The 11,400-nt window shown below is 50.2% G+C and overlaps 1 protein-coding gene across 1 annotated transcript; it reads right to left on the reverse strand.

The window, feature by feature from the left end:
- Positions 1-1,006: 1,006 nt before the first annotated feature.
- LOC140729822 (uncharacterized) lies at positions 1,007-10,092 on the reverse strand. Its single transcript, XM_073050034.1, has 5 exons — positions 9,933-10,092; positions 8,561-9,238; positions 6,798-7,423; positions 2,720-3,108; positions 1,007-1,073 (listed from the first exon to the last, which is right to left on the reverse strand). The coding sequence occupies exons 1-5, from the start codon at positions 10,090-10,092 to the stop codon at positions 1,007-1,009; spliced, it is 1,920 nt and encodes a 639-aa protein (XP_072906135.1).
- Positions 10,093-11,400: the final 1,308 nt, after the last annotated feature.

An 11,400-nucleotide genomic window follows, 5' to 3' on the forward strand; every position in this document is an offset into this window, starting at 1 on the left:
CGACCAACACGGATGAGGAGGACACCACAGACATGTGGATATCGGGACCCTGAGGAATGCCTGGTCAGCGGAGACTGCTTTCCCGAGTAATACATTTTCTCTTCATTGATTGCTCATGGAGGGTCAGGGAATCTTAATGAGTGTGCACACAGTTAATTAGTTTGTGAACTGGCGTGCTTTTTAATTGAGGCAATAAAGGTTACTTATCAGTAGATACAGATTCTCACTGTTTTCTCTGATCATTATTACAAAAATATAGATTCTTATGACAATGGTATGCCCACAACGCTGGCTGGTGGCATAGTGGCATCAGCGCTGGATTTCAGGGTGAGACGTCCCGAGTTGGAATCCAGCCGGATCCCATTAAGAGCTGATCTCTTAAAAAAAAACTCACCCAGCAGAAGGCAATGGCAAACAACTGCTGTAACTTGCCTAGTATGTGATTTTCCAATATGTCAGAGTGGCATGGGAGGAAATTGCCCACTACCTGGCAATAATTCCGGATGCAACCTACCTACCTATCCCACAACTCACTAACCTTAACAGCAGAGGAGGTTTTAAATCAATAAATAAACGGGGTGGGGGTGGTTGCAGAAAGAGCATGCAGTAATGAAGGGAGATTTTAATCTTCATGCAGATTGGATTAATCATTTTTCTATGGGTTGTTATCAGATCAAATTCATTGTACATTTAGGACGTTTTCCTAGACCAACCAGAGAATAAGCTCAGGAGATTTAGCATATCAAAGTTCAAAGATTCAAAGTACAGTACATGTATTATCAGAGCATGTTTGCAGTATACAGCCTGAGATTCACCTTCCCACAGACTGCCATCAAACAAAGAAACACCATAGAACCTGTTCAAAGAAAACATCAAACACCCAATGCCCAAAAGAATGAACAAGTCACGCAAACAGTAAAAACTGAGCGAAAAGAAGAGAATGTAAAACGTCAAACCACAGAGTCATTGAAACAGACTAGCAATGTTCAGTTTAGTTCAGTTCAGTTCAATTTAGCACTGTATCATTTGTTGACAGCAGGCCGCAGAGCCAGTCTGCCCTGATCAAATTCGCACTGAAATAGCAATAAAAAAGGATTAACCAGAACCCAGAAACACATCATAACATAAACGACAGAGTCCAATACACAAATTGCATCAATTAAACTTTGCCCAAGATTCAAAATTCTAGCAAGATCGAGCAAGGGGGGGGGGGGGGGGGAGAGAGAGACAGAGAGAGAGAGAGAGAGCGAGAGAGAGAGAGAGAGAGAGAGAGAGAGAGAGAGAGAGAGAGACAGACAGAGACACAGAGAGAGAGATAGAGAGAGAGAGAGAGAGAGAGAGAGAGAGAGAGACAGAGAGAGAGAGAGAGAAAGAGAGACTGCCATTTGCAGTCACCTTCCCCTGGGATCTGTGAGCTACAAGCAAGAGTGAGAGAAACAGAGCAGTCACACGCAGACACCCTCCTCTGACAGCAGAGAGAGACCAGTCAAACGCGGACAGGCGATGCTAAACACCCGCTCGCCTTCTGTTCTCGTCCTCATCAATTTCAGTTTTGCTTGTCACTTTAATCAACAAGAAATGGAATCCATCATGGGTTCACACCTTATCTCCAGGCTTCTTGGCCTCCAGGCAGCACACTTTGCTCAAATCTTCACCGAACTCCCTCAGAGATAGCAAAGTGACAGATCACTCAATCAGGTCAAAGAAACAGCATCAAAATGTGTCAGCATCTGATTGAGGGCACAATTCAGGATGGTGATAGAGCATTTTCCACTTGTCTGGATGAATACATGTCCAATAATACTGAAGAAGCTGGATATTATCCAGGATAAAACAGGCCATTTCATCAGCAACCCATTCACCACACATAGTATTTGTGGCCATCCCCACTGTTGCAAAATGCATTGCAGATACCTGCTGATCATAATCAACAACATTTCTCAAAACCATGGTGTCTAACCATGGCGACATATGCAGCAAGTGTGGAGTAATATCACTACTTGTAGATTTACTGTATAATGCACGCTTTTCTCCATCGTCATATCGACCTCCTGGAAATCCCCACTCAACAATGATGTGAGAGTTGCTTCGACGGATGGATTGTAGAAATTGAAAACAACGGCCCAGTGGTACCACCCCAAGAACAGCTGCAGACAGGAAATGACTGGTGGTCTCACCAATGACACCCGCAACCCAAAAAAATGAGAATTGAACAATAATTTGGAAAGTGGAGCTAAATTACAAAGTGCACATATTTGTCCTTCTGTTTGAGGGATCAATTAAGCAAACTTGGCATCAAGGATCCTTACTGCAATTTGGAATCAATTGGCATAGGAGGAAAACACACCACTGGTTGGTGTCAATATGTAACTGGCACTTGGCTGCACTGTCAGGAACTTCAGGGCAAGAAAAAGCCAAGACCAAAGACCCCATTGTCAGGGAATGATCAAAGACCACATCTATCTGGAAATCTCAATGAGCAGTGAATTCACATCTAAGATATTGTATTACAATGATAAATGGTTTTCTATTACAAGCATAAATGATGTTCTGCAGACAAACCTTTGGTCCCAGTCTTGAGCCTCAACTACTCACGCCACATTGATCAAGGCTACATTGAATCTCTACATCTTAGTACCAAATCATTGCAACAGCCTGCAGTAGCTCTCTGCCAGGCCTCAGTTATCAGGTGAAAGGAATAAGATAAAAGGTAGCTTACCTGAACTGGACACTGTAGTTGCTGAACTGATCTCTGTGCTGATCTTCTTGGTTGTACTGATCATTGTTGTTGATGTGCTGGCCGGCACATTGGACAGTGTGGGTTTGGTCGATGTAGCAGTCAGATTGCTTGATGGTGTGGTTGATGTGGTGGTTTGAGTACTGGACTCTGTGGCAACCTTGATTGTACTGCTCCTTGTTGATGGGTTGGTCACTGTGGGAGACACACTGGCGGCTGCAGTGGACACAGAGCCTAGTGTAGTGCACAATGTGCTGAAGAATGTGGTGGGTGCACTGGCCGGTGTGGAGGACTGTGTGATTGGAATACAGATCATCGTACAGGTCACTGGACTCATGCTGGTCACTGTGCTCGACACTGTGGTTACAGTGCTAAGTGGTATGGTAGGATATGTGCACAAGGTGGTCGATATAATGGATGCTGTGGTGGGTATGTTGGTCACAGTGGTTGACGTGCTGGTCGGTGTACTGGTCATTATGGTCGATATGGTGGATGAGCTGGTTGATGTACTGGTCTCTGTGGTCGATGTGCTGGTCGGTGTACTGGTTTCTGTGTTTGATGTGTTGGTTGGTGCACTGGTTTCTGTGGTCGATGTGCTGGTCTCTGTGGTCGATGTGCTGGTCGGTGTATTGGTCACTGTGGTCGATGTGCTGGTCGGTGTACTGGTCACTGTGGTCGATGTGCTGGTCGGTGTACTGGTCTCCGTGGTCGGTGTGCTGGTCGGTGTACTGGTCACTGTGGTCGATGTTGTTGTTAGTGTTCTGGTCTCTGTGGTCGATGTACTAGTCGGTGTACTGATTACTGTGGTAGTTGTTGTGGTCGGTGTACTGGTCACTATGGTCTGTGTGCTGGTGAGTGTACTGGTCACTGTGCTAAATGCACTAGTTGGTGTACTGGTTACAGTGGTTGATGTTGTTGTTGGTGTACTGGTCAAGGTGGTCAGTGTGCTGGTCAGTGTAGTGGTCACTGTGGTCCGTGAGCTTGTCGGTGTAGTGGTCTCTGTGGTCAGTGAGCCGGATGGTGTAGTGGTCACTGTGGTCAGTGAGCTTGTCGGTGTAGTGTTCTCTGTGGTCAGTGAGCTTGTCGGTGTAGTGGTCACTGTGGTCAGTGAGCTTGTCGGTGTAGTGGTCACTGTGGTCGGGGAGCTTGTCGGTGTAGTGTTCTCTGTGGTCAGTGAGCTTGTCGGTGTAGTGGTCACTGTGGTCAGTGAGCTTGTCGGTGTAGTGGTCACTGTGGTCGGGGAGCTTGTCGGTGTAGTGGTCACTGTGGTCAGTGAGCTTGTCGGTGTAGTGTTCTCTGTGGTCAGTGAGCTTGTCGGTGTAGTGGTCACTGTGGTCGGGGAGCTTGTCGGTGTAGTGTTCTCTGTGGTCAGTGAGCTTGTCAGTGTAGTGTTCTGTGTGGTCGGTGAGCTTGTCGGTGTAGTGGTCACTGTGGTCAGTGAGCTTGTCGGTGTAATGGTCTCTGTGGTTGGTGAGCTTGTCGGTGTAGTGGTCACTGGGGTCAGTGAGCTTGTCGGTGTAGTGGTCACTGGGGTCAGTGAGCTTGTCGGTGTAGTGGTCACTGGGGTCAGTGAGCTTGTCGGTGTAGTGGTCACTGTGGTCAGTGAGCTTGTCGGTGTAGTGGTCACTGTGGTCGGGGAGCTTGTCGGTGTAGTGTTCTCTGTGGTCAGTGAGCTTGTCGGTGTAGTGGTCACTGTGGTCAGTGAGCTTGTCAGTGTAGTGGTCACTGTGGTCAGTGAGCTTGTCGGTGTAGTGTTCTCTGTGGTCAGTGAGCTTGTCGGTGTAGTGGTCACTGTGGTCAGTGAGCTTGTCGGTGTAGTGGTCACTGTGGTCAGTGAGCTTGTCGGTGTAGTGGTCACTGTGGTCGGGGAGCTTGTCGGTGTAGTGGTCACTGTGGTCAGTGAGCTTGTCGGTGTAGTGGTCACTGGGGTCAGTGAGCTTGTCGGTGTAGTGTTCTCTGTGGTCAGTGAGCTTGTCGGTGTAGTGGTCACTGTGGTCAGTGAGCTTGTCAGTGTAGTGGTCACTGTGGTCAGTGAGCTTGTCGGTGTAGTGTTCTCTGTGGTCAGTGAGCTTGTCGGTGTAGTGGTCACTGTGGTCAGTGAGCTTGTCGGTGTAGTGGTCACTGTGGTCAGTGAGCTTGTCGGTGTAGTGGTCACTGTGGTCGGGGAGCTTGTCGGTGTAGTGGTCACTGTGGTCAGTGAGCTTGTCGGTGTAGTGGTCACTGTGGTCGGTGAGCTTGTCGGTGTAGTGGTCATTGTGGTTAGTGAGCTTGTCGGTGTAGTGGTCACTGTGGTCGGTGAGCTTGTCGGTGTAGTGGTCTCTGTGGTCAGTGAGCTTGTCGGTGCAGTGGTCTCTGTGGTCGGTGAGCTTGTCGGTGTAGTGGTCTCTGTGGTCAGTGAGCCGGACGGTGTAGTGGTCACTGTGGTCAGTGAGCTTGTCGGTGTAGTGGTCTCTGTGGTCAGTGAGCCGGACGGTGTAGTGGTCTCTGTGGTCAGTGAGCTTGTCGGTGTAGTGGTCTCTGTGGTCAGTGTGCCGGATGGTGTAGTGGTCTCTGTGGTCAGTGAGCTTGTTGGTGTAGTGTTCTCTGTGGTCAGTGAGCTTGTCGGTGTAGTGGTCACTGTGGTCGGGGAGCTTGTCGGTGTAGTGGTCACTGTGGTCAGTGAGCTTGTCGGTGTAGTGGTCACTGTGGTCAGTGTGCCGGACGGTGTAGTGGTCACTGTGGTCAGTGAGCTTGTCGGTGTAGTGTTCTCTGTGGTCAGTGAGCTTGTCGGTGTAGTGGTCACTGTGGTCAGTGTGCCGGACGGTGTAGTGGTCACTGAGCTTGTCGGTGTAGTGGTCACTGTGGTCGGGGAGCTTGTCGGTGTAGTGGTCACTGTGGTCAGTGAGCTTGTCGGTGTAGTGGTCACTGTGGTCGGTGAGCTTGTCGGTGTAGTGGTCACTGTGGTCAGTGAGCTTGTCGGTGTAGTGGTCACTGTGGTCGGTGAGCTTGTCGGTGTAGTGGTCACTGGGGTCAGTGAGCTTGTCGGTGTAGTGGTATCTGTGGTCAGTGAGCTTGTCGGTGTAATGGTCTCTGGGGTCAGTGAGCTTGTCGGTGTAGTGGTCTCTGGGGTCAGTGAGCTTGTCGGTGTAGTGGTCACTGTGGTCAGTGAGCTTGTCGGTGTAGTGGTCACTGTGGTCAGTGAGCTTGTCGGTGTAATGGTCTCTGGGGTCAGTGAGCTTGTCGGTGTAGTGGTCTCTGTGGTTGGTGAGCTTGTCGGTGTAGTGGTCACTGGGGTCAGTGAGCTTGTCGGTGTAGTGGTCACTGTGGTCGGTGAGCTTGTCGGTGTAATGGTCTCTGTGGTCAGTGAGCTTGTCGGTGTAGTGCTCACTGTGGTCAGTGAGCCGGACGGTGTAGTGGTCTCTGTGGTCAGTGAGCTTGTCGGTGTAGTGGTCTCTGTGGTCAGTGTGCCGGATGGTGTAGTGGTCTCTGTGGTCAGTGAGCTTGTTGGTGTAGTGTTCTCTGTGGTCAGTGAGCTTGTCGGTGTAGTGGTCACTGTGGTCGGGGAGCTTGTCGGTGTAGTGGTCACTGTGGTCAGTGAGCTTGTCGGTGTAGTGGTCACTGTGGTCAGTGTGCCGGACGGTGTAGTGGTCACTGTGGTCAGTGAGCTTGTCGGTGTAGTGTTCTCTGTGGTCAGTGAGCTTGTCGGTGTAGTGGTCACTGTGGTCAGTGAGCTTGTCGGTGTAGTGGTCACTGTGGTCAGTGTGCCGGACGGTGTAGTGGTCACTGTGGTCAGTGAGCTTGTCGGTGTAGTGGTCACTGTGGTCGGGGAGCTTGTCGGTGTAGTGGTCACTGTGGTCAGTGAGCTTGTCGGTGTAGTGGTCACTGTGGTCAGTGAGCTTGTCGGTGTAGTGGTCACTGTGGTCGGTGAGCTTGTCGGTGTAGTGGTCACTGTGGTCAGTGAGCTTGTCGGTGTAGTGGTCACTGGGGTCAGTGAGCTTGTCGGTGTAGTGGTCACTGTGGTCAGTGAGCTTGTCGGTGTAGTGGTCACTGGGGTCAGTGAGCTTGTCGGTGTAGTGGTCACTGTGGTCGGTGAGCTTGTCGGTGTAATGGTCTCTGTGGTCAGTGAGCTTGTCGGTGTAGTGGTCTCTGTGGTCAGTGAGCTTGTCGGTGTAGTGGTCACTGTGGTCAGTGAGCTTGTCGGTGTAGTGGTCTCTGTGGTCAGTGAGCTTGTCGGTGTAGTGGTCACTGTGGTCAGTGAGCTTGTCGGTGTAGTGTTCTCTGTTGTCGGTGAGCTTGTCGGTGTAGTGGTCACTGGGGTCAGTGAGCTTGTCGGTGTAGTGGTCTCTGTGGTTGGGGAGCTTGTCGGTGTAGTGGTCACTGTGGTCGGTGAGCTTGTCGGTGTAGTGGTCACTGTGGTCAGTGTGCCGGACGGTGTAGTGGTGTCTGTGGTCAGTGAGCTTGTCAGTGTAGTGGTCTCTGTGGTCGGTGAGCTTGTCGGTGTAGTGTTCACTGTGGTCAGTGAGCTTGTCGGTGTAGTGTTCTCTGTGGTCAGTGAGCTTGTCGGTGTAGTGGTCACTGTGGTCAGTGAGCTTGTCGGTGTAGTGGTCACTGGGGTCGGTGAGCTTGTCGGTGTAGTGGTCACTGTGGTCAGTGTGCCGGACGGTGTAGTGGTCACTGTGGTCAGTGTGCCGGATGGTGTAGTGGTCACTGTGGTCGGGGAGCTTGTCGGTGTAGTGGTCACTGTGGTCAGTGAGCTTGTCGGTGTAGTGGTCTCTGTGGTCAGTGAGCTTGTCGGTGTAGTGCTCACTGTGGTCAGTGAGCTTGTTGGTGTAGTGTTCTCTGTGGTTGGTGAGCTTGTCGGTGTAGTGGTCACTGGGGTCAGTGAGCTTGTCGGTGTAGTGTTCTCTGTGGTCAGTGAGCTTGTCAGTGTAGTGGTCACTGGGGTCAGTGAGCTTGTCGGTGTAGTGTTCTCTGGGGTCAGTGAGCTTGTCGGTGTAGTGGTCACTGTGGTCAGTGTGCCGGACGGTGTAGTGGTGTCTGTGGTCAGTGAGCTTGTCAGTGTAGTGGTCTCTGTGGTCGGTGAGCTTGTCGGTGTAGTGTTCACTGTGGTCAGTGAGCTTGTCGGTGTAGTGGTCACTGTGGTCAGTGAGCTTGTCAGTGTAGTGGTCTCTGTGGTCGGTGAGCTTGTCGGTGCAGTGGTCACTGTGGTCAGTGAGCTTGTCGGTGTAGTGGTCTCTGTGGTCGGTGAGCTTGTCGGTGTAGTGGTCACTGTTGTCGGTGAGCTTGTCGGTGTAGTGGTCACTGTGGTCAGTGAGCTTGTCAGTGTAGTGGTCTCTGTGGTCGGTGAGCTTGTCGGTGTAGTGTTCACTGTGGTCAGTGAGCTTGTCGGTGTAGTGGTCACTGTGGTCAGTGAGCTTGTCGGTGTAGTGGTCACTGTGGTCAGTGAGCTTGTCGGTGTAGTGGTCTCTGTGGTCAGTGAGCTTGTCGGTGTAGTGGTCACTGTGGTCGGTGAGCTTGTCGGTGTAGTGGTCACTGTGGTCGGTGAGCTTGTCGGTGTAGTGGTCACTGTGGTCAGTGTGCCGGACGGTGTAGTGGTCACTGTGGTTGATGTGCTGGTCGGTGTAGTGTTCTCTGGGGTCAGTGAGCTTGTCGGTGTAGTGTTCTCTGTGGTCAGTGAGCTTGTCGGTGTAGTGGTCACTGTGGTCAGTGAGCTTGTCGGTGTAGTGGTCACTGTGGTCAGTGTGCCGGACGGTGTAGTGGTCACTGTGGTCAGTGAGCTTGTCGGTGTAGTGGTCACTGTGGTCAGTGAGCTTGTCGGTGTAGTGGTCTCTGTGGTCAGTGAGCTTGTCGGTGTAGTGCTCACTGTGGTCAGTGAGCTTGTCGGTGTAGTGGTCACTGTGGTCAGTGTGCCGGACGGTGTAGTGGTCACTGTGGTCAGTGAGCTTGTCGGTGTAGTGGTCACTGTGGTCGGGGAGCTTGTCGGTGTAGTGCTCACTGTGGTCGGGGAGCTTGTCGGTGTAGTGGTCTCTGTGGTCAGTGAGCTTGTCGGTGTAGTGTTCTCTGTTGTCGGTGAGCTTGTCGGTGTAGTGGTCACTGTGGTCAGTGAGCTTGTCGGTGTAGTGTTCTCTGTGGTCGGTGAGCTTGTCGGTGTAGTGCTCACTGTGGTCAGTGAGCTTGTCGGTGTAGTGGTCACTGTGGTCAGTGTGCCGGACGGTGTAGTGGTCACTGTGGTCGGTGAGCTTGTCGGTGTAGTGGTCACTGTGGTCGGTGAGCTTGTCGGTGTACTGGTCACTGTGGTCAGTGAGCTTGTCAGTGTAGTGGTCACTGTGGTCGGTGAGCTTGTCGGTGTAGTGGTCTCTGTGGTCAGTGAGCTTGTCGGTGTAGTGGTCACTGTGGTCAGTGAGCTTGTCGGTGTAGTGGTCTCTGTGGTCAGTGAGCTTGTCGGTGTACTGGTCACTGTGGTCAGTGAGCTTGTCGGTGTAGTGCTCACTGTGGTCAGTGAGCTTGTCGGTGTAGTGGTCACTGTGGTCAGTGTGCCGGACGGTGTAGTGGTCACTGTGGTCAGTGAGCTTGTCGGTGTAGTGGTCACTGTGGTCAGTGTGCCGGACGGTGTAGTGGTCACTGTGGTCGGTGAGCTTGTCGGTGTAGTGGTCACTGTGGTCAGTGTGCCGGACGGTGTAGTGGTCACTGTGGTCAGTGAGCTTGTCAGTGTAGTGGTCACTGTGGTCGGTGAGCTTGTCGGTGTAGTGTTCTCTGTGGTCAGTGAGCTTGTCGGTGTAGTGGTCACTGGGGTCAGTGAGCTTGTCGGTGTAGTGGTCACTGTGGTCAGTGAGCTTGTCGGTGTAGTGGTCACTGTGGTCAGTGAGCTTGTCAGTGTAGTGGTCACTGTGGTCGGTGAGCTTGTCGGTGTAGTGTTCTCTGTGGTCAGTGAGCTTGTCGGTGTAGTGGTCACTGGGGTCAGTGTGCCGGACGGTGTAGTGGTCACCGGGGTCAGTGTGCCGGACGGTGTAGTGGTCACTGTGGTCGGTGAGCTTGTCGGTGTAGTGGTCTCTGTGGTCGGTGAGCTTGTCAGTGTAGTGGTCACTGTGGTCGGTGTGCTGGTCGGTGTACTGGTCTCTGTGGTCGGTGTGCTGGTCTGTGTACTGGTCACTGTAGTCGATGTGCTGGTCGGTGTACTGGTCTCTGTGGTCGATGTGTTGGTTGGTGTACTAGTTACTGTGGTCGGTGTGCTGGTCAGTGTACTGGTCGATGTTGTGGTTGGTGTACTTGTTAATGTGGTCGATGTACTGCTCGTTGTTATGGTCCCTGTAGTCGTTGTGGTTTCTGTGCTGGTGTCTGTCGTTGTGGTGGTTTTGCTGGTTGTCACACAGACCCATACGCACTCCTCTGTGGTTGATTCACTCGTCAGCGTGCTGGTTCCTCTGGTTGAAGTGCTGGACTCTGCACCGGGCGTTTGTGTTGAAGTAATGCCAGCATTGTACGTCTTGTACTTTGTTCGGGTTTTGCTTAGTTGAGAGTCAGAAAATCCTCCAATCACTTGAATAAAGCAAAGGAAAAGAGCAACAGTTTTTAGCAGTTTCCATTTTGGAGATTTTCCCGTGCCACAACTAATCTTGTAGAAAGCTTCATCTGTGTATTATTTCAAGTTTTGTAAAAAAAAAAGTTGCTCTATTATTAAAAGCAGCTGAAAGAAGATCACAACTGAGCACAAATCAGCTAAAGATACATATTGAAAAGTCAGGCAGGTTGGCGGAGGGATTGGAATGTTTCAGTTGTTAAGACGTGAAGTAGGATTGGAAGGTGTTGAACTCTTGAGGGTAGAGTTAAGAAACTGAAAGGGTTAAAAAAAACCTTGATACAAGTTATATACAGGTGTGTAAATAGCAGCCAGGATGTGGGGTGCAGGTTACAACAGGACATAGAAACGGCATGCAAGAGAAGGCAGGAGACATGAAGTTCAGAAAGGAATAATAAATCAGCCACGATGAAATGGTGGAGCAGACTCGATGGTCGGAATGGCCTAAGTCTGTCACTATGTCTTATGATATTTATCTGTTATTGTTGATAAGGCATTGGTAATCTTTGTGCTGATAATCCAGCATTTAACAAAGAGATGGAATTTCAGCAGTCCTCTTTTATTGGAGAGGAATCGATATTCAAAACAAACTTTTCAATACTCTTTTGTTCCTCAGCTGAGTGTTGTGGCTAAATTCAGCTGCTAGTCAGTAAATTAAATTCTAAATGCCAGAATGACCTGGGTGTCATTGTGCGTAATATGCAAAAGGTTTGTTTGCAGGTATATTATTATAAAAAGTAACAGTAAGTTCATGGCTTTGAGAACTGAGTGTAAATGTATGCAAGTTATTATCTGTTGTGTGATGGTGTTGGTTCCCCTTTACCTAAGGAAGAATGTTCAGAGATGAGTTCCATGACTAATTGCAGGAAAGAACGAGGAACGGTTGTACAGGTAAGGGATGCGTCTGCTGATATTTAGCAGTATGCATGTAATCTGAGAGATCTTGACTAGGTGATTCAGCAATGTTTAATATCATTTCCAGTACACAAGTGTAAAGGAAGATGAAATAATTGTTACTCTTGATCTGATGCACCATATAAAAACAAAATAAAATAACAAAAACACAATAAATATAAATGCAGAAGGTAGTTTCAGTACTTTGATTCTA

The sequence above is a fragment of the Hemitrygon akajei genome, chromosome 6 (assembly GCF_048418815.1).
Source record: "Hemitrygon akajei chromosome 6, sHemAka1.3, whole genome shotgun sequence".
NCBI lineage: Eukaryota > Metazoa > Chordata > Chondrichthyes > Myliobatiformes > Dasyatidae > Hemitrygon > Hemitrygon akajei.

Coding starts and splice junctions, on each gene's coding strand:
- LOC140729822 (XM_073050034.1), bottom strand. CDS start 10,092: ATGGGTCTGTGTGACAACCAGCAAAACCACCACAACGACAGACACCAG. Junction 3,109..6,797: donor CGACAAGCTCACCGACCACA/GTGACCACTACA, acceptor CATACCACTTAG/CACTGTAACCACAGTGTCGA. Junction 1,074..2,719: donor AACTACAGTGTCCAGTTCAG/GTAAGCTACCTT, acceptor TTGCTATTTCAG/TGCGAATTTGATCAGGGCAG.